Below are 21240 nucleotides of genomic sequence, written 5' to 3'. Positions count from 1 at the left end.
ATGCCCGCACGACCCACTTCACTCCAACATATCCACGAAGCGGAGAGCTGAGAATGCGCCTTCTCCTTTCCTCCCCCTTCATCTTTTTCTCCCCACATCTCTTTCCCTGTGCAGTGCTGTTGAGGTGTCCTCCTGTGAGAGACAGTTATGGCACTGCACTTATTTCTTCCATTTCTCTTTAAAGTTACTTCACACACACACAGAGGCGAGAATGCGGGATACGGGACGTTCAACTCACGGTGTTGCATCTGGGTCGCAAGCCCCCAAGGGTAGCGTTGGCCTGGCGGCCTGGGGCACAGCTGGAAGCATCCGAAGGTCCTGGCAAAGGATGAGTCGACTGCTAACAGAACAACTTGTTCATTCTAGCATCGCAAAAGAGCGGCCGGTCAGGTCGACCGAAGTGGAGAGACGGGAGAGCACGTTACTCAACGGAAGAACTCGAAGCCTCCCTCTTGGCGTCCGGGGGCAGCCGCTTTTATACTCTCGGAGTCGAGGGCAAGAAGGAACGGCACGGGATGAGGCGCACGTGACGGCGGCGCACGGACACGTTGAGACGAGAAGTGACGCATCCGCCGGGCCGGCGCCGGTCAGACCTCCTCGCTTCACAGTTGGGGAACTCCTCTCCCCGGCTTCCGCGCTTTGACAAGCGTGGGTACCAACATGCACACACACACACGCACACACACGAAGACACGTGGCATCGAAACATGCCTGGACGCGCTTGGCACGAAGCGTTGCGGCAGCGCTAAACTGGCCACGGCTGCTCGCAATAAAGCTAAATGGACGGAGCGCCGTGCATTGCAAAATAAATTCCACCCTTAAGTGTGAATAAGAGTAGGTATATAACTCACACGCTTACACTCTTTCTTGGGTGTTAGGGTGTGAGTTATGGGCCAATTTACACCGTTATTCACTATGAAGGGTGTCAATTATTTTACAGTGCGACAGCACGAGTTACGACGAAAGCATCTGTAGCCACAAATTTGTTTGCAACAGCGCAAAACAATAGCAACAACAACAAAAAAGGTACCCATTTTGCATATGTGCCGACCATCTCTCTGCCGGTTCAAAATTTTGATCGCATGCGATGGCAATCGCTATCGCACACGTTGCAGGAGGCCTGCGGTGCGTGACCAACAAGTTGGTCGCATGTCGCAGCGATCACAGCAAGCGGATCGATTTTTTGGACGCTAACACGCGCGCGCGCGCGCACACACACACACACACACGCACACACACACACACACAAACACACACACACACACACACACACACACACACACACACACACACACACACACGCACACACACGCACACACACACACGCACACACACACACAAAATTCCGAGGACACCCAAGCACTTCGTATGAGTGTTGCGAATGCGAAAGCATTAATGTGTAATTGAACGTTGATGAGCGGTCCTTCGAGTTATGGACTCCTCGCGGGCAAGCGAGCGCGTTGAGACGGTTCTGAAGATTGCGTTTATTGAGGTGTGCCATTGCAGGAGGTAGAAGTACAAAATCCGACAAAACAGAAAACGATCATAATTTAGGACGAGCAATCAAGAGTTCGAAACGCAACACGAAAAAAAAAACATTATTCGTTCGCCAAACAATGAATATGCACAGGTGAGCAGTTTCATACATCAGTATAGCAGCGTCTGTGATCAGACAGTCGCACTTGAACACTCGACAGTTGAGCCCTGTTGGTCTCTCATGACAAGTTGAGCCGTCCTTCGGAAGGCAAGCAGCGACGGCCACGTGACGGCCACGTGATAACCACGTGACGCCCACGTGATGCGCCTGAGGACAGAAGTGGCTGTGGATCACCCAGCGCGATGCCTGACCTCTAGCAATTTGGCGGCCATCGCCTGTAGCCTGTGGTACGGGTCCGGGCTCAGGCACCAGGCCGACACGTCGCGCTGGATGTCGAACACGGCCCAGCCCCCCGAAGTGTAGTTAAGGTAAGTGTCCATCTGCGAAGAGAGCATTGACCCCCCCGTCAGTGGTGTCTTACTCACCTCCGTAGTTCTGCAAAAAAAATATCTATAGGCGGATAATCCGGATTTGGAATCGAATTTCAGTCACGTCGGGAGTCGTGGACAGACAACAGATTTTTTTTCTGCAGTCTGACGAATAAGTGTTTCTCGAAATCGCTTCCTGTGTGTCCTTGTACCGACGATGTTATCACTATAAATAAAGAAAAAACGAGAAAAGCGTCGAAAGAAAGAAAACGAGAGAAAAAGACGAACAGCTGTTACACGTGCGGCTAAGAGGTATACCATATAGGGTAGCGGGGGTGAAGAACGAAGGAACCGTGGTGCGGGATCTCGCAGAAATCTCTTAATTACAATAATTATCGTCTCTTTATCTTTCCAAGTTTACATTACGCGCCACAATACCAACTGAGAGATCGCTAGCGTAAATATTACACAAGCGAATTCCAGACCAATGTCAATAATAAACAAGTCAGCGCACAGATGCACCTGTCAAAATTAAAAAAAAAAGATAACTAGGCTTACAGTGCGTGGCAAAGTCATACCGATGGCTCTTCAGCATGCACCCTAAGAATGGTACACAAGCGCTATTGTATACATTCCACCCCTGTCGGAAGGCGGCCGCCGAGGTTACGAATCGAACCTGCGACTTCCTTCTAAGCAGCGCGACGCCATAGCCGCTGTAGGCCACCGTGGCTGATGTGCGTAGTACGTACAGGCATAGAGTTTCTCACTACATTACCTAGAGGGAAATCTGGCGCTGCTGCGCTGTGGTATGCATGGGAATGCCGGTATATTGTGGATTCGGATTGGCATCGTTCTCGCAGAGACAGGACCCTTTGAAGACGCGCTTGGCAAGTACCGTTCCGTCTGTCACAATGATTCATTTTCTACCAGAACAGCACGTGAAAAGCTGTTTTAGCTTTATTATTACGCGAAAACATGTTTTGTTTAACTATAAGAACTTGTTATTGTGTACGACTACATGTTACGTAATAAGTACCAGCGGGCCGCTAAAGTTGGAGGACAGACGACAAGGTTCGCGCTCGCTTTGCAACAGTTGGTCGTCTGTTCTTGCTTTTCTTCGCTTGGTCATGCATCGTGGGTGAGTAAAGATGTAATATGCGTGAATGGAAACATTTTATCAAGATTTTACTTTGAGAACGCGTTAATTGCGTAGCCATATCCACGTTTTAGACGAAGCCTCTTACAACACCAGCCAATACGAGCCTCGCAGACACATATACCGTCATTCCCATGACGGCACGGTGCCCCCTTAAGAAACTTCCATAGACGGTGGCGCCAGATTACCCTCTAGGTGTTATAGTGAGAAACTCTATGCGTACAGGCGTACGCAATTGAGAGTTGCAGCTCAGCGAGCCAGCAAGCCAGCGTAGACGCCACTGCGCATGTTGTACCGCGCATGCGCACTGGCGTCTACGCTGGCCCGCTGGCTCGTCGAGCTATAACTCTCCGATAAGGCGATGCTGCATACGTATGGAGCGTGGAATGCATCCCAGCAAGAATTAACGCGAAACTGTCTATGCTTCTCCATTCTTTGATTGTCAGATTCTTTTGAAGAAGCAGGTCAAGTCGAGGACAAAACTCGGATTTCTCATTCCCTCAGACGCCCTCATTGTACAGAGTCGCAAGAACCCTATTCGAATGAAAATGGTTGCATGAAGTGAGAAGTAACGTTTTCCATACGTCATCTTTTTTTTTTGTGGGTTGCGTCGAGACAGCCAATCTGTGCGATAAAGAAAAAAAAAATACCACTCCGGTGGCACACGCCGTCCGTCGGCCAGTCTCTACGGCGCATGCGCGGACAGCGTTACGCTGAGGAGAGAGCGCGCGATCGTCGTCGACTCGGAAATTGCGTCGGCGATAGTTAGACGGCCCGTCGAGTGCCGAGAGATGTTTCACGAAGGGAGGAAAAGAACGAGGAAGTAAACGTTACTGAAAACTTTAAGCTTGAAGCACTTGAAGCTAGAAAAACGGAGGCCAGCATGCGGTCAAGTCGTGGTAAGTCCTAGTGCTTCCCATTGCTCGGCGCACGCTCTAACGAGAGGACCACTTAGTGCGATAGCAAGTGCAGCCAGCTGGATTGCGCCCCACACGTTGCAAAGTATAACGGTCATTAAAAGCGCGCAGAGCGTTTGACAACTCGGCGAGACGTCCGAAGAAGTACGCGCATCGATCAAAAAAAGGATACCGCAAATCAAACATTGCTGGACCGAGTTCGTCGAGCGCAGGGTCACATTTGTTTTTTAGGCACTTAGGAAGCAGCGCTGCACCGGGACGAAACCATCACAGACGAAGCGCCGTTTTTCCAACATTGTTTTCGTCCCTGTGTATGGTTAACTGTGTAGCGCTGCTTTATGAGAAAAGGTGAGGCGTGCATACAGGACACAAGACAAGTGGACAACGCGAACTTCTCTTGTGTCCTGCCTGCACGCCTCACCTTCTTTTTTTTTTTGCATAATGAATCCTTACCAACTAGCTCAGCTTTCTGCCGTTCTAAACCTTAATCAGTGTTGACGTGTTGGGCCGACTCTTTGAGAGAGGAAAAGACGAAGGTGGTTTGGGGGGCTTCACGATGAGTTTGACTCGCAAAGGCTGGCTGGCGTGAACGTAACGCTGCCTCTTGGTTTAGTTCATTCCTCCGACGTCGATTCTGACCTTGACCTCGTTTTCGAACTGCATATCTGAATTGAGTGAAGCTCTCACGCGTGTTAACGACCCCGGAAACGCTTGGTCATCTTCGACCTCGGTTGAGCCGTTCTGCAACAGCGGCGACTGCAGTGCCAAGTCCTGAATGCATCACGTGCAGATACTGCAGGGACGAAATTGCACGCACGTGTATGTCCGCCGAGTTTTTGCTTCTTGCAGGTTGGTAGATTTCTTTTTCCGCTAAGCAGTTTTAATATGGCCTTTTCTGCAGTGAATGTTTCACCAAGAATCTAGTGTTACGATATAAAAAGTGCAGTTTTGCGTCCTTCAGGTGCCAGTGAACCTGCACATTGTTAGACGAGACTGCGAAAAACAACTGTGCGGAGTAACCTTACTTTTTTGAAGGCAAAAGCCTTAGATGGCTCGTGGATCGAAAACTTTACCGTCCGGAAAATTTAAATGACGCCAACATGGATGGAACCAGAACTGAAGGTGCCACCACTGATGGTTGAACCGACGACCTTTGGTGGGAGTCGAATTCGCCACCTTTGGTGTTACTTGAGGCGAAGTTGATGAAGGTGCCACCATGGCCACATGGTGCCACCAACAAGGGTCATGGGTTCGGGTGCCTTAATTACCTCAACGTTAATTAAGACAGATTTAAGAGGAATATTTACGTTGGGAGCTCCTATCTAAGTACAAGGGAAATGATAAAACGTTTTTCTCGGCAACCACAGCACGAAATTTGATGAAATTTGCATATAAAGGAAGTTAAAATCTAGTGACTGTTGTTAGCGAATTGTCGATTTATGCCATCAAATTTTTGATAAAAGCTCTTGAAAATCGCAATTTTTTAGAAAACGAAGCTATCAAGTTGACAAATCTGTAACCTAGCAATAAATGCTAATATCATAATTGTGTAAATTGCATTTAATAGTACATCTAGAGCACACAATATTGATTATAACACTTGGCTCTCAAGTATACCACTAATATGTGAGTAGGACTTTTGCAAAACCTATGTAAACAATGTAACAAATTCACGTAAGACATAAACTTGATATATCAAATTTGTCCGCTTTAAATGCCGTAACTGATGAAGTTCACAAAGCTGCGATACCTGTTCTGGTGCAGATCTACAAATTTATAAACTTCGTTCTTCTATTTCTTCTTAATCTTACCAATTTTTGAAACTTTTCTTTAAAGAGTTAAGGCCTCAAATTAAGTTAGGCTTCAACAGTCACTAGAATTTAACTTTACCTCTCAAATGTAACAAATTTCCTTAAAATCGTCGCAGTGGTTATCTTAGAAAAGTGTTTTTGCGTTTTACATGTATTTGAACAGGCGGCATCGGTGTTGGGCGCGAGCCAAAGGTTCGTCTTAATTAATGCACTCGAACCCATGAATTTTATTGTTGATTAGTATGCAACTAATTAAAGCAGAGTTAATTAAGGGACTCGATTGTACGACATTTGATGGGAGAAAACAATAGGAAGTACGTAACAACGTATTCGAATGAGAATGACAAGTAATTTAATTAATATGCCTCGGGAGAGAGCCGGCTTTCGCCTTTATGCTCCTTAGCGTGTGATAAAGTGACTGCCAACTTCTTTTTGTCGTTGGTGCCTGCTGGTGGGCATTGAGGTCTCTAATGAGGACCAGTGGGGAAGCTGCTCGAACGAGCTACAACTGCTTCACTCATAAGAAAGCACTAGTGCTAGAGAAAATAAACTTGACGATTTAGACATAGTGGATTACCACCAAGCCCAAGTTGTAACTTTAGTCATGAAAATAGCACATACGCAGGTAATATGGGACAAACAGAGACGAAACTACAGGAAAGCATTTATGTGGTGGAAACAACACTTGAGGGTATGGGACTGAACTGCTCTGCTAAGAAATCTGAACTATTGGTACTACGGAGCAGTAAGCGTGGGCGCAAACCGAACGGATATATCCCAGAGGAAGAACCCCGCATTGACATATAGGCCAAGAATGGAGAACCAATCACGCAGGTGGAGACTATTAGAGTGCTAGGACTTCTCCTGCAAGCGAATGGATCTAATTGCAGGATGATACAACACATCTCTAACAAGTCAGAAGAAGTCATTAGGCTTCTGCGTAGAGTTACCAACAAGCATAATGGGCTAGGAGAACACAGTGCCATAAGATTGGTGCGTGCATTCGCCTTTTGCCACTTCTCGTACGTGGCTGGCATGCTACAATGGACACAGGCTGATAAGAAGAAGCTAAACGCTTTAATCAGACGACTTATAAAGACTGCACTAGGACTTCCCATCAGCACGGCTAACGACAGCTTATTGCGCCTAGGGCTGCATAACACAATAGAAGAGATAGCTGAGGCTCAGCAGGTGGCCCACCAGGTGAGACTAATGGGGACACAACGTGGGAGGGCGCTACTTGAAGAAATTGGCGTAGAAATTAACAACCACACCAACGAAGGAGAATTATTAACACAATTGCAAGCGGGACTACGAGAAACAATAAAGACGACCCCGTTCCCTAGGAACATGCACCCGACACATAACCTCGAGAGACGAAAGGCAAGGGCGAAGGCACTCCTTCATAACATATATATATAGATCAACATAAGCAGCAGGCGGTGTTCGTTGACGCTGCCTGGGTTAAAAATAAGGATGCGTATACCTCCGTTGTTGTAGACACTCAAGGTAACATACGGGATGCCATCACCGTCTATACCAAGGACCCAACAGTAGCAGAACAAGTAGCAATCGCCTTAGCTATTCGGGCTAATCGGTGGACACGTATTTACAGCGACTCTAGAACAGCCATACGCAACTTTACCAACGGATATGTGACACGGATAGCAACAAAATTACTAGAGAAGGTCAACAGTGAGAGGATTGAAATCCGCTGGTTTCCTGCACATCTGGGGGTAGTGGACGGAGGTGGCAAATGAAGGTGGCAAATGAAGCAGCACGAGGACTTTCTAGCCGTGCTCTTCAAGACCGAGCAACTTACACTTCACCCCGGGAACACAGGGATCGACTATTAACATATAACGAAATCACAAAGCATTATTATTTAAGCAGAAGGGAGTACCCATTGCCATACGGTAAGCTTTGCAGAGCCCAAGCGGTCACATTACGTTTGCTACAGACTAGAACATACCCAAGTCCAGATTTTATTAACAGGATCTATCCTGAGAGGGAAACTCAAATCAACTGTAATAAGTGCAATGGCATCATTACTCTTGACCACATGCTTTGGCAGTGCACCGCGGTCTTCACAGACTGTGACAAGGAAGAAGAATGGTGGCGGCAAATGCTACACAGCGAATCACTCTCTGACCAATTACGGGCAGTCCAGAAGGCCCGCGATGTGGCTGAAGGGCTCGGCCTGACAGTCCCAACGTGGGAGCGGCCCGCGTCAACCTATGGTTGACCTTCAGGACCAAATAAAGTTCTTCATACCATACTTACTTGCACACACACATACACGAACATGCACGCACGTACGCACGCAGACGGACGGACAGACAGACGGATGGACAGACAGACGAATGGACAGACAGACGAATGGACAGACAGACGAATGGACGGACAGACAGACGGACAGACAGACGAATGGACGGACAGACAGACGGACAGACAGACGGACAGACAGACGGACAGACAGACGGACGGACAGACGGACAGACAGACGGATGGACAGACGGACAGGCAGACAGACGAATGGACAGACGGACGGACGGACGGACGGACGGACGGACAGAGAGGCACCAGAAAGGCGCGAGACCTTTTTCGCCAGCGTGTCCTTGCTCTCGAAGCTGGCGAAGTGCGCGAAGACGTCGACGTTGTACCTGGCCACCTCCACGACATCGTATGGGTCGGTGCGATAACTCTGCCTGGCGCTGGTGTTGCAGACGATGTCGACGTCGAGCGCCAAGTTCGACTCGCAGTCTTGTCCGGGCGCTGTGGGACCAGGCGCGCCGCTGGCGCCCACGTAGTCCACCGCGGCCAGCGTCGAGCTGAACATGACTAGCAGTTCGCTGCTGGCGTTATTCAGGGCAGACACGGCCTCCAGCGCGTGGGCCTGGGCGGCGACAAAATAATGCGCGTGACGCAACGGGTGCATCTAAACGTTTCCTACAAAAATCACTAGAGGGAACACTGGCGCTAGTACCTACGAAAGCTGCAAGCATGGCGGTTTAGATACAGTGTTCTAGAATGGAAACTTTCTAGAACTTTCTAGAAACCTTATATAATTTACAGTGTTCAAGAAACCTTCTAGAACACTATAACGGGAACGATGAGTAGTACATTGATTTGCCTAAACTCTGCCTTTCTGGCTTCGAACGGCTTTGAGACTTTGTAAATTGACCCCATTCAACAAAAGTATCGCCTCATACAGTTCACATTGTCTATGCGTGTGCACATTGTTGTTGCCTTTCGCATTTAGAAAAGAAAATGATAGTTTAAAAAAATTAAGGCAGATAAAACATTCAAAGCCACAAGAAGCATCTGCCGCCATGAGCACCAAGGTCAGACAAATTCATGCACTAGCCATAATTACCATGGTATGTGTAGCTGAATGGTGGCAGCGGGTCCGATGGTCCCTCTAGTAATTTTAGCAGGAAACTCATTGCTCGGGGGCAGCTTCACCTCACACCACCCCTCTGCGTCACAAGAAGGCTGGGCTGCGAGCCACTCTTCGCTGTTACCGTGTGCCTAGTTAAGGGAATTGTGCGAACAATATCACGGCAGTTATATCGGCATACGTGGCTTTCTTTTCTTTTTTTTTTCAAATGCAGAAACACGGAAAAATCTTTTGTGATGCTTTTACGTGACGCTTCCTTTCGAGTTTGTAATATTACGTTCTGCCGTAAAATTTTAAATGAATCGCTTGCGCGATTAGCTTAATTAGCGAATACACTGCTTCGGTTTTTCTTGTAGGTGGTGGCCTCCTTTGGCCCGTAATTTACCTGTAGGGACGCTTCTCTTATAGTAAGTATTGGAAAAAAAAAAGGAGTGCTACAACCAACAACACACAACGTGTTCTTACCGCTTAAGGAGGTTTTCGACATGTCTGCCCCAGAGCCTCGTTTCACACATAAACTATGTCGGACGACATGGCGGCGACAAGCCCGCCGTCTGCAGGCAAGACGGGTCGCCATTTCTGACCCGTTTGACTCCTTGACGAAAAAAAGAATAAACGCTGAATTGTAGACTTTCGTAACCCTTCGCCTTACCTCGGCCTCACATTAAAACGTTATCTCGATGGTCTTTTTCGAGATTAGTTGTCGCTGTCGAGTCATGAAGGCCTATAGTTTGTGGTAACACAGCAGGCGACTCGCCGTGGTCACTGGCTTGGATTGGCGCGGCTTCAGGCAGCACGCGCTCGTCTTTGTACGGGTTGTTTACGCCTTGCAACGATAACTAAAATGTCGGGATGAGCCAATCCGACGCGACAGTGTTTACATGAGTTCGTGACCCTATTAATTAATTAAATAATAATAATAATAATAATAATAATAATAATAATAATAATACTGATGATGGTGGTGGTGGTGACGATGATGCGTCAAACATGGTGTGGCCATTAGGGTTTACAAATGGTGTGGACGCGGAGGTACTTCTAAATGTTCTAATACTTTAGGGAGAGTTGATCCGAAGAGTGGGATACTCACGAAACAAGGCACGGGATCTGCCGTGTACTTGTAGCTGACGAGGTGTGCAAAGCACGACTCCGTGACGGTGACTGCGTCCGACAGGTGCGTCTGCAGCACCACGCAGTCCAGACCACTGCGCGCAACAGGAAGCGGGCATGAAGCGCACATCTGCCCCCCCCCCCCCCCCTTCGCCGGCACTTCGACGAAGTCTTAAGATCCAATCGCTCATTCCCTCATGGATAACCAATAGATAGTCGATAAACCACCCGACACACTATACGCGAATGCGAGTATCGTAGAGGAATAGAGCAAGACATTGAGGGGTAAAAGTACAGACGTGCGTACTGCGGAAGAAAAAGGAAAACATACGAAGATTCACGTAACAAGCCTGCAAAGTGCATGGATGTACGCCACAGTGGAGGGGTCCGGATTAAATTTTATGCGAAGCATATTACGAGGGCTCAACCCAGCTCCTCAGGCGCGGCGGTGACCATGAAATCACGTGACACCGTGACGTCACGACAGAGGAGAAGTGGCTTTGGCTCAACTCTTGCAAGACGGGCTGGGTGGGAATCGAACCAGGGTCTCCGGAGTGTGGGACGGAGACGCTACCACTGAGCCACGAGTACGATGCTTCAAAGCGGTACAAAAGCGCCTCTAGTGAATGCGGTGTTGCTTTAGAAACGAGCTGTTTCTAAGGCGTGCGTCTCTTGCTCAGGCGCACATTTCGTTGCCGCGCCGAACGCTGCTTTGCTCGACGCTCACCGCGTCCAATGCGGGGCGCGTAGTCGCTGCCCTGTAGCCCATTGTCTTACACCCCTTGGCGGGTCGACGGGAACGCTGTCGCGTTCCACTCTTGAAGGCGAAGAAGTAATGCATGAGTTGTTTCTTCGTCTAGCCGAACCAAATATAGCCAAGCAACAGCAGTTCACCAGGCTAAACAGTGGTTCAACAACTAAAATAAAGGCTAGTATGCTTCGCATCCTGGGCTTAACCTTACCTAAGCCACAGCCATTTTTTTAACAATCCGCGTTTATTTAATGCGCACCTAAAACTAAATACACGAGTGTTTTCAGATTTAGCCGCCACGGTATCTTTAAAATTGATATTTTGTAAAGCTAAACATTCATCGTACCGCCCGGGGCAGATGATCCGAGTGCCAACAGAGGACATGCAGCAGAAATTTTAGTAAAATTTATTGGCCAGAAAAATCGCTCTTTGGCCATACCTGGCCCTTGCGCCATTAAACCTCAAACATCAATCAATCAAAATCGCTAGAGTTGACCCTCAAATATTTCCAGCAGGAGGACGAGTCTCCCGATGACTTTCGACGTCAGCGCCATTATCAATAAAGCAGCGTGGCGACACACCGTACACTGCAGCCGCCGAAACGCGTCATGTTTAAGTCGTGTGCTGCAGCCAGGCTCCTCTCTCTCGCTTTCCTCTGAACACTCTGCGCCATCTAGCGGCGCGCGTGCGAAGTCCCCCTCCGATATTGCGTGGCCTCGGAGACTGCATCGGTGGCGCGCCAGTGCCTGCTATAGCGGTAGGAATTCGTGGCGCCCCGCTGAAGTGTCAGGGATCCCGTATGATGGGGATTCGAATCTGTCCAGCACGAAAGAAATTTTAAGGGATTTTTTTAATTGATGAGCAACGTAAGGACGCTAGGCAGATAGAGAAGAAGTAGATAAAGTAGGCTAAGAATGCTAATTGCGCCTAAAATAGGAGTGGTGAAAGCAAAAAAAAAAAAATAAATCACCGGTGGTAACGATACTCTTTAATGCAAAATTTGAGCGCAGCTCTATACATGTTTTCGTTTCCCGAATTAATATTTAGTGAGGAGCTGTGGGAGGCTGGCTTCAGCAGCTCCAGGCCCGGCCTTCAGCAAGTCATCCTGCAGTGGGCTGAGAGGATAGAGGAGGCCTACTTCAAATAGTTCTTCCCCCAACCCTCTATTCCCTTGCCCCCTTCCCTTACTTCATCATCATCATCATCATCAGCCTGGTTAGGCCCACTGCAGGGCAATGGCCTCTCCCATACTTCTCCAACTACCCCGGTCATGTACCTTCCCTTTAATGAGGGATAAATAGTTTTTCATAATAATCATCCCGATATATTGGCTGGCGCGGATAATCTGTCTCGTGCGGCACGTTGCAAACGGAGCGAAGTGTGGCGAACTGCCTCGCTAACCTGGAGATCGCGAGAGCCAGCGTGTGGGTGACGCGTGGGCGCAATTCGCGGCAGCCGCGGCAGACAGATCTCCCAGACGACGCGCGCTACTCTAGCGCCATCTCGTAGCGATCGTCGCCGCACTACGCTTTTCTTCTCCCGCTTTCGCCATACGCTCCTCCTTCGCTTTCACCCTCGCGTTTTTCATCCCCCGCTGCGCTGCGCGCTCGCTCTTTCATTCGTCGCTTTGCTTGTTCCCTTGGTGGTTACGCCGACGTCGACGCTCACCTCAGAAACGGGCGCCCAAAAGCTGCGCTCTAAATGTCAGTATGTAGAGTAGGTGGTAAAAAATACGGCCTAGATGGCCAAGGCCCGAGCACGCAGTTCAAATGGCTGTTGGAGCGTAGTTATTGGATGATAGAGGGCCCCGACGCTATCGCATTACACTAGTTCGGGTGTAGCACGTATACATTTGACCTGTATTTTGTTATTTTCTCGCAGTTTCTACATTCAAGAGCTTCTGCGTGAAAGTGTGCGTGATCCTGGCTACTTGCTCCAAAGTTTCGCCGGTAGCTCTTCACCGCAAAGCTCGACTCGATTCGTGGGATTCGGACAGCCCAGCTTACGTGAGGCCATGGACGTCCGCGGCGAAATTCCTGGCGTCTTGCATGCTGTGTAGGCGGACGCCGAGAAACGTCAGCGCCCCCTGTCGGCCGTGCAAGGTTTCGTTCAGCACCTTAAAAAGCAGTAGTACGAGATGTGAGGGATAAATAAAAGACACTCCTCCCCCCCCACCCTCCTTAAACGAAAAAGAGAAAACCTGTTTGAAGCTCGTGAAGATATACCATGAAACTTTATAAGGACATGTAGTGATACTGTATAACGCTATAAGTTCTTAGTGTCGCTATGTAAATGTCCCTACAGGGGAGCATGAACATATTCAGAGACACACTATACTCTATAGGGACATGTAGGGGCTGTATACACGTATAAATACGTTCCTGGTATCCCTGCATGTGTCCCTCCGTGGGAGCAGGAATTTACGGGGAAACTGCATAGGGACATTCAGCGACGCTCTATGAAAAACATGCACGTTCCTATAATGTTCCTGCATGAGTACATATTAAGGCGCATGAAGATACACATGAACGTTGCGTAGGGACATGTTGGGACACTGTACACAAGTGCGTGTACGTTCTTAGTGTCCCTGTATAGGAAAGCATACAGGATCAGTAGGAACAGGGTTATCTGCAACACGCTGGTGTGTCCCCTTCAATGAAACTCGCGACAGTAGACGGAATCGTAAGAGCACTCCGTCCCGGATCACAATAATCACGAGATTACTGGACGCCACACACTGTCCGTTGCTGCACTGACGACCAGTGGTCTTCGATGCTGGTGACGTTTGGCGTTCGCTGCAATTGAACAAGCTGTCGGGTTTCAATGCTTTGGCTATATAGCAGAATGAGCTCCTCGGTGATTTTAACGCGACAGCGTTAAGGAGCTCGTGTCGCAGAAAAGCCGGTGTCGTCGGCATCGGCGGCGTTGGCCGTGAGCGATAAATCCCAGCAGGCACTTCATGAATAAAAAAACAACTAGCAAGATGGGCTGGGTGGGAATCGAACCAGGGTCTCCGGAGTGTGAGACGGAAACGCTACCACTGAGCCACGAGTTCGATGCTTCAAAGCGGTACGAAAGCGCCTCTTGTGAATGCGGTGTTGCCTTAGAAACGAGCTGTTTTCTTTGAGGAAATGGGAATTAGACTATATGGCGGCGGGTGTTATACGCACCTCGAACAGCGTCTTGAAGACAGCGGTGCTGTGAGAGGTGTCGCTGGTGAAGTTGAGCACGCCCATGGCGACGACCTTCTTGGAGACCATGGCGTCCAGCGCCTTCCTCATGCTCGGAATGCGAGCCACCGTACTGTTCGGGTGGCTCGCATCCACCGCCGAAAAGGCGACACCCGGGAGGAAGTCTGGCATCGACCGAGTGGCCTGCGGGAAAGAGGGAGGCCTTGAGCGGTGTAATGTCTGTACACGTCTCTAGAGAAACGCAAGATCACCTCTCTCTAAACCGAGGACAGTCGCGAATTGATGTTTTATGCGAAGCATATTACGAGGGCTCAACCCAGCTCCTCAGGCGCGGCGGTGACCATGAAATCACGTGACACCGTGACGTCACGACAGAGGAGAAGTGGCTTTGGCTCAACTCTTGCAAGACGGGCTGGGTGGGAATCGAACCAGGGTCTCCGGAGTGTGGGACGGAGACGCTACCACTGAGCCACGAGTACAACGCTTCAAAGCGGTACAAAAGCGCCTCTAGTGAATGCGGTGTTGCCTTAGAAACGCGCTGTTTCTAAGGCGTGCGTCTCTTGCTCAGGCGCACATTTCGTTGCCGCGCCGAACGCTGCTTTGCTCGACGCTCACCGCGTCCAATGCGGGGCGCGTAGTCGCTGCCCTGTAGCCCATTGTCTTACACCCCTTGGCGGGTCGACGGGAACGCTGTCGCGTTCCACTCTTGAAGGCGAAGAAGTAATGCATGAGTTGTTTCTTCGTCTAGCCGAACCAAATATAGCCAAGCAACAGCAGTTCACCAGGCTAAACAGTGGTTCAACAACTAAAATAAAGGCTAGTATGCTTCGCATCCTGGGCTTAACCTTACCTAAGCCACAGCCATTTTTGGTGGACCTTTTCATTGGAGCGCGGCAATTCTACTCTCTGATGTCTGGGGCCGTTGCGCATGCATGGCTGTTGTCTATAAACCTTTCTATCAAAAGAGAGTTTTAGTATAGCGTAAAACCCTTGCGTTAGCGTTAGCGTGCGACGCAACGCTAACGCAAAGAAAGACTGCACTGCGCGGCACAAGGTAGTGTTTTAGAATAGCGGAACGGAGAAAAGCGTTAACGTTAACGCAAACAAATACAGCGCCATCTAGATGTAAAGACACAAAGTACTGGAAAGCCAAATCCACACGAAATGTCGGGCTTATCGAATGCCGAATCCGCAAGTGTGTCCCTAAGTCAAGCTTATCGAAAGCCACAGTCGCTGCGTTAATTACGCATGTAGGTGTTTGGTTTGAGCGTTGTTTTGTCGAGAGTCGCGAAACATACCGATTAATCTTGGCATGCTGCGATCGAGTGTTCTGTGGGACCCATATTACGTGTCCTTTTTAAGTTGGGATGACATAGACACCCTCATGCTTCGGGAACGAGAGCGACCGCGCAGGTTCTACGTGTCCTCAAGATCCACTCAACGTCGAAGCTATACCGGAGGGGACGTTTCGCCGACAATTTCTCTTCCAGAAAGCGGATTTCCCACTTCTTTCCGATTTTTTGCAACGGACGCCCACCTTGACGTCCATCCGAATGGGTTCAAGGCGAAAACCTCCTTCACGAGGTTCATATCGTCGTCGTTGGTAAAACGCACACGCATTGTGACCACAGCACCGACCACACTACTGTGTTTTGCCGCGGAAAACATGACATGCATCGGTTCCACATGCGGCTTTACACCAAGCGAACGAGCGAAATGCACTTGGGCGCCATCTCGAGGCGGATACAGCAAACACATTTAGTAAACCCATAGAGTTGCTCTACTAACTCTATGAGCCAACCCTCTCGTTAAGCCTACTGCGCCGCTAATCGAGAACGTATATCGTAAACAACGCCCATTTGTCACCTGTGCACCGCTGCCGAAGCATCATCACACAATTCTAAGGCGAACACGAGCATTTGTGGGGAAGGATAGAGCCTAGCAGTGCAGGCAGACGGCTCGATAGATCCGAAGCGGGCTGCTCTCACTTCGACTGGCGCCGCCATCTTGCCGTACGTAAGGCTCCCCTTGCGTGCGTTAGCGTTCAACGCTAAATCCTGAAAATAGCGTACGTACGTAAGAGCTCCAGCAGCGTTTACGTATAGCGCATGCGCAGTGTGGTGCACGCAACGCTAACGCTAACGCTAACTCTTTGCGTTTGCTGCTTTACGCTATACTAAAACTCTCTAAAATGCGACAGCGCCCCTATCTACTATCAGGACTGCGACGCATGCAAAATGGCGCACGTGCATGAAAAGGGAGTGCAAGAACAGATTTGTGTTACCTTATGTCTTGCATATCTTTAGTTCCCCAATGTTTCTAATATTGTATCATGAGCTCTTGGCGTTTGCAATGTTACCTTGTCAGTCTACATAGACGTAGACAGCGCCTCCGTGCTGCCACTGTATGGTGTCTGTCTGCACTTTGGTGCTCTGTTTGCACCGCTGTATATGGTGTCTGGGCCATTGGTGTTCTTCAGTTACTTTCTCGTATTATAGGGCAAAGCTTTCCCTGTCTCTAATAATGCGTCAGCGACTGTCTGACTGAGTAAACTGGACTGATTGCGGAGGCAGTGCAATCGAAGGTGGTGTCCTGAAGCACGCTGATTCTGGTACCAGTTCGCGATGCATGTTCTCGGGACGCTTTTACAGTGGTTTGTAACGCGGACCGATCCTGGACGCAGGGGAACGTCCCAGCACCCACACGACTGACAGCATCAGTCAGTGGAGCTAACCAATAACTGCCCTCGAGGAGAATATTTCAGCAGGTATACTTCAGAAGTTCTACCGGGAAGCTGTCGTTTGACTTTGACTGACCTCCGGTGGTTTCTGCCCATTCTTAATGTGAATCCCGCACCAGATATTACGAGGCAACTCAAGACAACGCAAATAAAGGCTCGTCTAGACTAAGCTAGGTTAGGCAACGCTTGGTTAGGTAAGGTTAGGTTGGTTTGTGTTACCTAAGACAAGGTTAGATTAGGGTAGGCAAGTTAGACCAGGCTAAATTAGGTAATGCAAGGCTAGGCTAAGCTAAGCTAGCAAGTCTAGGTTAAGTTAGGTAAGGTAAAATAAAAGCGGGTGGGTGGGTTGGTGAGCTTGGCTTTTGTTGCGTCTATAGTTTCAGGCCTTCTTATTAAAAAAAAAGATTACGTGTCCAACGGAGCGTTTGAAACTTGCAGGCCCAGCTAAAAAATCCGGTGCTCTACGCCTCCCCCTCCTTCCGCTTCTTCTTGTACCCAACTTACATTGAAGAACAGGTTCCAGGCGTAGGGACCATCGGGACCGACGAAACCGTTAGGCGTCGCCGTAACATCCGGGTACACAATGTAGTTGCAGTAGAAGTCCCACGTCTGGTGCATGACTGCTAGATTGTGTCCCAGCACGCAAAGCAGCGTGGGATATGGGCCCAGGGTCGTCGTTACCACCGTGGTCGTGATGCCCAGCGTCGTGTCTGACCGCATTGACCTCAGAGTGATGTTTTTCAGTGCTGAAAAAGTGTCATTTCTTATGTGTCCGTCTACCTTTGCTAGAAACGGTCTCAGATGCTTTCTCTTCCTCTCAAATTCGGAACTTTGACGCCGACATATTAAGGACGTGATGTTTCTGGTTCACGTAGAACTGCTTGTAGGCAAAACGAAATCAGAGCTTCGCCTTTAATGCGGGAGGCAAGATTTTTTTCACGAGAACGCGCTTACTGAATCCGATATATATATATATATATATATATATATATAAATATATATATATATGTATATACACACACACACACACACACGATTCACTCCATATTGACTCGTCTCGAGATTCCCTCTAAGGGTCCACGACTGCTATTTCACTTTCCCGAGATATATACGCTCTTGCACAGCTTCACGAGATTAACCAGTAATCACGATCTCTGGTTAACTCTTTAAGAAAATCAGGTTAAACGTTGGATATATATATATATATATATATATATATATATATATATATATATATATATATATATATATATATATATATATATATATATATATATATATTATACACGTTTCTACTGGGGCCCGGTGTTACTCAGAGACAAGAAATCGGCTGAGCACATCCGCTGTTCAAACAGGTCCACGCAGATCATGAACCGATATTACAAGAATGTTCGGCACAATACGTATGCACTGCCTAAGGCAAAGAAATATTCGGTCCCGTTTAAGTGCTTATAGGCTGTGGTCTCGCAACATGAAATAATAACGGCCAATAAGTGTACGATAAACGAAGCAAAAAAATGTATTACGCAATGCTTTCTGACAGACACATGCTTTCTGACATATGAGCTTATTTTCATGCTGAAGAAGAAAAAAAAAAGGTTTGAGAAAGTTGTAAAACTGTAATCGCAACACGGGGGTATGCAGCGAGCACGCGCCGTGATGTACTTTGGTTTTGATCTGTGTCGGGTGATAAATAGGCGTGTGTTCTTTTCTGAGATTTAACTTTAGTTTGAAGCAGCGCTCTTCTGTCTGGTCTTCCTTGCTGAATCCTCGTCTTTTTTTTTCTTTTATGCGCTATAGAAGTCAAGCGTGAATTCTTACAGACTCGTCGAAGTTTAAGTTCTTGTAAGCAAGCAGACAGTACCGTTGCGCTCTGATCAGTCGGCTCAGCCGGGAGCAGCGCCCTGCTGCGAGAGTATTCTGTAAGAGAGTCCATGTAGCTGTACGAGCGAGGAGTAGACGAGCGGCCCCAGCCAATCAGCAGCGGCCGAAATGGACAGTCCACTAGGTGAACTCCTACAGAATACTTATACCGACGGTGACACGGCCATTGTGCGCGCACACATAAGAACCCCTTAAACTTCGTAAAGTAGTGACACTCTCCTCCTCCGTCTTCCCTCCTCCTCGTTTCTCCTCTCTTTCACGTTCCCTCCTCGACCGTGGCGCCGCCTACACTCCTCGAGCGTAGCAACGGCGCCGGCATGCGCTCCTCGTCACTCCGTAGACGCTTCTCGAGCAAAAATGGCGCTGATGCACGGCGCGAGGGCCCACGTGATGCTGTTAGGCCAATAGCGACGCGGCGTCGGCCTCGGCCAGAGCGCGCGAGGAGGAGGCGGCATTCTTCAAAGCGTGACAGTACTTTACGAAGTTTAAGGGGTTTTACGCACACACAGTATATAGCGCCCCCTGGTGAACAGATGCGTAAGCAAATTCCAAACGCCCGTGGTGAACGTCAGGATAAATTCGTGCAATTATCTTCTTTGGACCCACCGATCGAAGCCGACGGTCTTTTTTTTTCCTTCCTTCCTCAGCTCGTGTACCACCGAAGTTCCACGTTCTTTTACAACGTCATTGGCACGCCCCTCGTGACGTCAGCGTACACCGAGATGGCTCCAGCGCCACGCTAAACCGTGCTAACGCTTTCGAGCTTTCATTGCTGCTTCGCCTTCGGGCAAAACTGAAATTCTTTTTTTACAGCGGAGCTGTTAAGGGCTAGTTCTCCCATACAGAATTGTGGCCATGTGCAAAATTAAATGATATATATAAATTATGGGGTTTTATGTGCCAAAACCACTTTCTGAGTATGAGGCACGTCGTGGTGGAGGACTCCGGAAATATTGTCCCCCCGGGGTTCTTTAACGTTCACCTAAATCTGAGCACACGCGTGATTTCGCATTTCGGCCCTAGCGAAATGCGGCCGCCGTGGCCGCGGGATTCGATCCCGCGACCTCGTGCTCAGCAGCCCAACACCACAGCCACTGAGCAACCACGGCGGGTATTGACGTGTACTGACGCACAACTCGCCATACGTGGGCCGATCACGAAGACAGTGCAATGCCGGGCCCACCCGCGGCGGAGGTGCAGTTCGCCACCAAGGGGCCCACGTACGCAGCTTCACTGATCATCCTTCTTCACAGGGTCGAAGGGCACTGAGAGATTTTTTTTTCTTTACGATATATCTGATTCCTCCCTCTAAACTTCAACAGAGCCATCTAAACAGCGCAATGAGAAGAGGTTTTTGTCAACGCAAAGAACGTAAAGGGTGCTTGGTAAAATTCCAAATGCGGGAATAATAATAATATTTGGGGTTTTACGTGCCAAAACCACTTTCTGATTATGAGGCACGCCGTAGTGGAGGACTCCGGAAATTTTGACCACCTGGAGTTCTTTAACGTGCACCTAAATCTAAGTACACGGGTGTTTTCGCATTTCGCCCCCATCGAAATGCGGCCGCCGTGGCCGGGATTCGATCCCGCGACCTCGTGCTCAGCAGCCCAACACCATAGCCACTGAGCAACCACGGCGGGTTCTAGATGCGGGAAGAAAATTTTTCACTCACTGACGGTGGCGTGCGATTCGAAGCCGTTGCTGGTGTCGAGTGATCGGCGGCCGCCTGCGGAAAAGGAGGAGGAGTTCAACTGCGCCATCGCGTCGAGCACAAACGTAGTCTGAGACTTCCGGCCTCCTAGGAGTAGGATGAAATTTAATAGGATATGTAATGACATTCTAGTGTTATACGTGCCAAAGCCACAATGTGATCATAATGCACGCCCTAGCGATGGAATCCTGATTATTTTCCACCGCTTGGAGGAAATATAGCTGCACGAACGTTCTTGCGTTTCGCGCCCTTCTCATCGAAAAGCGGATCGAAGCCGCTACCTCTAGCTCAGCAGGGCGATGCCATAGGCCGGTGCTGAATGCAGCGAAATGAAATCAGTGCGTGAATCCATGAATCGTTTCATTTCCTGTCTGAACAGTCAAAGAAGCGGTATAAATAAACGCAGTCATATCTGCAGCTGGACAAGTGTGCATCTCCCACAACGTGAAGAATGAGTTAGCCGCATTACAATGTATGCGTTGTTTGTTCGTTATTGTGAGAACTTGTGCTTTGTTTGGTGATGCGCAACATGTTTTGTCATTTCTTTTTTTGTAACCAATGGAAACTTGAGATTGCGATTATTGTTAGCACTTAGTTCTGG

At 48.8% G+C, this 21240-nt stretch overlaps 1 protein-coding gene across 3 annotated transcripts in view; it reads right to left on the bottom strand.

Annotated features, from left to right (window-relative positions):
- Positions 1-1460: 1460 nt before the first annotated feature.
- LOC139046803 (uncharacterized) overlaps positions 1461-21240 on the bottom strand; it is a 28994-nt gene continuing 9214 nt past the window's right edge. For 2 of the 3 annotated variants that reach the window (XM_070520714.1, XM_070520715.1), the window contains 7 exons: positions 20601-20654; positions 17546-17787; positions 14281-14484; positions 13117-13226; positions 10340-10454; positions 8449-8745; positions 1461-1977 (listed from right to left, as the gene is read on the bottom strand). In XM_070520714.1, the coding sequence (XP_070376815.1) occupies positions 1828-1977; positions 8449-8745; positions 10340-10454; positions 13117-13226; positions 14281-14484; positions 17546-17787; positions 20601-20654 (1172 nt within the window). In that variant the 3' untranslated portion in view covers positions 1461-1827. The remainder of the gene's footprint in view (positions 1978-8448; positions 8746-10339; positions 10455-13116; positions 13227-14280; positions 14485-17545; positions 17788-20600; positions 20655-21240) is intronic. The other variant, XM_070520716.1, reaches the window with a different exon arrangement.

Source organism: Dermacentor albipictus, chromosome 6 (genome assembly GCF_038994185.2).
Source record: "Dermacentor albipictus isolate Rhodes 1998 colony chromosome 6, USDA_Dalb.pri_finalv2, whole genome shotgun sequence".
NCBI lineage: Eukaryota > Metazoa > Arthropoda > Arachnida > Ixodida > Ixodidae > Dermacentor > Dermacentor albipictus.
Note: the sequence above shows the minus strand (reverse complement) of the source record. Positions and strands in the feature narration are given on the sequence as shown.